Here is a 3,488-nt window from a genome sequence, read left to right as displayed (position 1 = left end):
GTGCCATTGGCCGCCGAAGGCACCTCACCGTCCACCTCTTCGGCACAGGGCGATTCGGTTGCGGTGCCGCCTCCCTCTTCCCAAGAGGACTTTAAAGCAGCCCCCAGGGTATTTACAAAATGTATGGCGGTGGTGGCAGCCCACCTCAGGAGGAAAGGGCTGCAGATCTTCCCCTACCTCGACGACTGGCTGCTCAAGGGCCGGTCTCACGCTCTGGTGCAACAGCAGACGAGCTTCCTGCTAGACACCTGCGGAGCTCTAGGCCTACTGGTAAACGAGGAGAAATCCACGTTAATTCTGGTTCAGTGCATAAGCTTTATAGGGGCGCTGTTAGATTCCTGGGTGGCCATGGCCTCCCTCCCACGGGACAGATTTGAGACGCTCAAAGCTCTCATCGCCTCAGTCATGGACTTTCCAGTAACCACGGCACGGGTGTGCCTCCAAATCCTAGGCCACATGGCAGCTTGCACCTATGTGGTGAGACATGCCAGGCTTTGGATGCGGCCCCTTCAGCTCTGGCTGGCCTCCCGGTATTCCCAGGCCAGGGACGGCCTGGACAAGGTGGTAATGGTGCCACCAACGGTGGTGGCAGACCTCCAATAGTGGTCCCTCCCGAGCAACATGCTTCAGGTTATTCCCTTCCGAGAGCCCCCTCCCTCACTAGATCTAGTGTTGGACGCCTCGGACCTGGGCTGGGGAGCCCACGTGGGGGATTTCAGGACCCAGGGTATGTGGTCCCCAGAGGAACTAACCCTGCACATAAATGTCAGGGAGCTCAGGGCCGTACGCCTGGCGTACGTGGCATTTCGCCAGCACATACAAGGGATGGTGGTCAGGCAGGGAGCTGTGCAGGCAGGACAGATTGCTATTGGAATTCTCCAATCAACAGCGTGGGGGTGCAAACATACCTACAGTGGTGCACCCATAGGTGCACACATCTCGAAGAACCATCGTTACTGCACAAAGTGAGTAGGGCGACTAGACGCAAGTGTGAAAAATTGGGACGGGGGTGGGGGCTAATAGGAGCCTATATAAGAAAAAGACCCAAAAATCAGGACTGTCCCAATAAAATCGAGACATCTGGTCACCCTAAAGGTGAGTAACTGCTTCTTCTTTGACATATGTTGTGCACATATATGTTCCATGACTCTCCCACCTTCTACTTCAGACATAGGTGCTGGAACTAGGTGTGCTGGGGGTGTTGCCGCCGCACCCCCTGGCTTGAAGTGGTTTCCATTGTATACAGGGTTTACAGTTTGGTTCAATGGCTCTCAGCACCCCCACTATAAAAATTGTTCTGATACCCCTGACTTTGGACACTACATACAGCAGTGTGAAGGAACGGAGAGGGAGGTGGTGTCATCTGGGAACCTGAGCAGCACAGAGGCCCATGCACCACCTAGTGCTACTGCTGGCAAAAGTCTCCAGCTCGAGTGCATTGGGACATGTCCATCTGCAGTGGAATGTATATGTGCACAACACATCTTAAAGAATTACAGGTACTGCATAGGTAAGTAGCCACTTTTTCACAGGAAGGTGGGTGTTAAACTATTCCTGCACTAGCTTGCTGCATTCTGTGTCTCTGTGCACCCTGGTGTGATGCACAATAACAGTTCATTAATTTGCTTTGATCTAGTCCTTTTTCAAAGAGAACTAGATTTAATGAGCATCAGCAAGGTCCACACAAACAGTGAGCATGTGGCAGACTAGCATGGGGTAGATTCACACCCCAGTTTGCCATAAACTAAATGTTCTTGTAGACTGGTCCCTACATCAACGCTATTGCTTTTATCAACCAAACTTTAATCTCATGAAAAAAAGAGAGAGTGTCAAATTAACAATCTATTTTCCATAAACCTGTGTTGATTGGCATTAACTTTATTACCCTCCTTTAGTTCTTTATTAATCAAGTTTCCTATCAGCCATTCTGTTATTTTGCCTAAGACTGATGGCAGACTGACAGGCCTATAATTACCCAGGTAATCCCTTTTATGCTTTTTAAATATTGGCACAAGATTAGCTTTCTTCCAGTCCTCTGAAACTTCCCCAGTGTGCCAAGAAGCTCCTCAGACAGCTCTTTTAAAACTCTTGAATGCAAGTTATCCAGATCTGCTGAATTAAAAATGTCTAACTATAATAGCTTGCTGGTGTTTAACATCCTCCTTAGTTATGTTGGAATTGGAAGTATTTCATCATCATCATATATGACTACATTATCTGGCGTTTTCCTAAATATAGAATAGAAATATTTATTCAACAGTTCTGCCTTTTCTGCTTTATTATTGATAGTTCTACCATTTCTGTCTAGTAATGGACTAATCCCATTGTGAAAGAGAAGACCTGTCCACCTCCTTGAGGGCTCTAGGCAAGTGTATAGGCAGGGAGAGAATGTGCTCAGAATGGTCTTTGTATGCTAACTGCTCAGACTTTGCCTTCTCTTTGACTGCAGGACAACAAGGTTAATGGTGTAACCTGCTGTACTCGGATGCTAGGCTGCACGTACTTGCATCCTTGGATCCTGCCCAAGCCTCACGTCTACTCCATTCCTCTGACTGTGCAGGATGAGATGCTCCTACTGGGGAACAAAGCCCTCTGGGAACACCTCTCTTATACAGAGGCTGTCATGGCTGTACGCCACCTGCATGACCCACTGGCTGCTGCAAAGAAGGTCTGCACTTTAGCCCAAAGCTATGGCTGCCAAGACAATGTGGGAGCAATGGTGGTGTGTTTGAACATTAGTGAGGACAGCTGCACATGTGAGATGCACGGCCTCACCTTGACGGGCCCTGGGGGGGTTATTTCCACTGCCAAACCAGCAACACCTTCCTCAAGTAGCGGAATTGCCTCAGAGTTCAGCAGTGAGCTGTCAGCCTCAGAAGTTAGCAGTGAGGTGGGATCCACTGCGTCCGATGAACACAGTGGTGCTGGTCTGGATGCAGGGTTGGTGCCTCGACCCGAGCGACGCTGCAGCCTCCATCCTGTGCCCCCCTCCAGCATCTTTCAGCGCCAACCTTCCTGTGCCACATTCTCTAGTAATCAGTCTGACAATGGGCTGGACAGTGATGATGAGCAGCCTGTGGAGGGTGTGATGACGAATGGCAGCAAAGTGGAGGTGGAAGTGGACATCCACTGCTGTAAAGGAAAAAGCCTGGAGCCTGTGCCTCCTGGTGCTGAGGAGGGATCTCCTGCTGCAGGCTCAGAGGATGACTCTGGGGGGCTCTTCTTCAGGATTCGGAGACAGAACAGCATGAACAGCAACATCCTCCTGGCAGGAACCAAGGAGAGGTGCGAGTTGCAGAAGTCTCCTTCCACATGCTGTCTCTATGGGAAGAAGCTTTCCAATGGCTCCATAGTGCCTCTGGAGGAGAGCCTCAACCTTATTGAGGTAGCCACAGAGGTGCCGAAGAAGAAAACAGGTTATTTTGCTGCTCCTACCCAGCTGGAGCCAGAGGATCGATTTGTTGTGCCCCCTGACCTGGAAGAGGAAG

At 50.2% G+C, this 3,488-nt stretch overlaps 1 protein-coding gene across 1 annotated transcript; it reads left to right on the top strand.

The window, feature by feature from the left end:
- Positions 1 to 348: 348 nt before the first annotated feature.
- On the top strand, positions 349 to 3,484 carry LOC112122783 (PH domain leucine-rich repeat-containing protein phosphatase 2-like; the record flags this gene model as incomplete). The annotated part of the gene is made up of 2 exons (XM_026646690.1): positions 349 to 477; positions 2,450 to 3,484. Coding segments are annotated over exons 1-2 (1,164 nt in total), but the record flags the coding sequence as incomplete, so codon positions are not given.
- Between the last annotated feature and the right edge of the window lie 4 nt (positions 3,485 to 3,488).

The sequence above is a fragment of the Terrapene carolina genome, unplaced genomic scaffold (genome assembly GCF_002925995.2).
Source record: "Terrapene carolina triunguis isolate 2854851 unplaced genomic scaffold, T_m_triunguis-2.0 Scaffold38792, whole genome shotgun sequence".
In the NCBI taxonomy this organism is placed as follows: Eukaryota; Metazoa; Chordata; order Testudines; family Emydidae; genus Terrapene; species Terrapene triunguis.
This window is presented reverse-complemented; position numbering and strand designations above follow the sequence as displayed.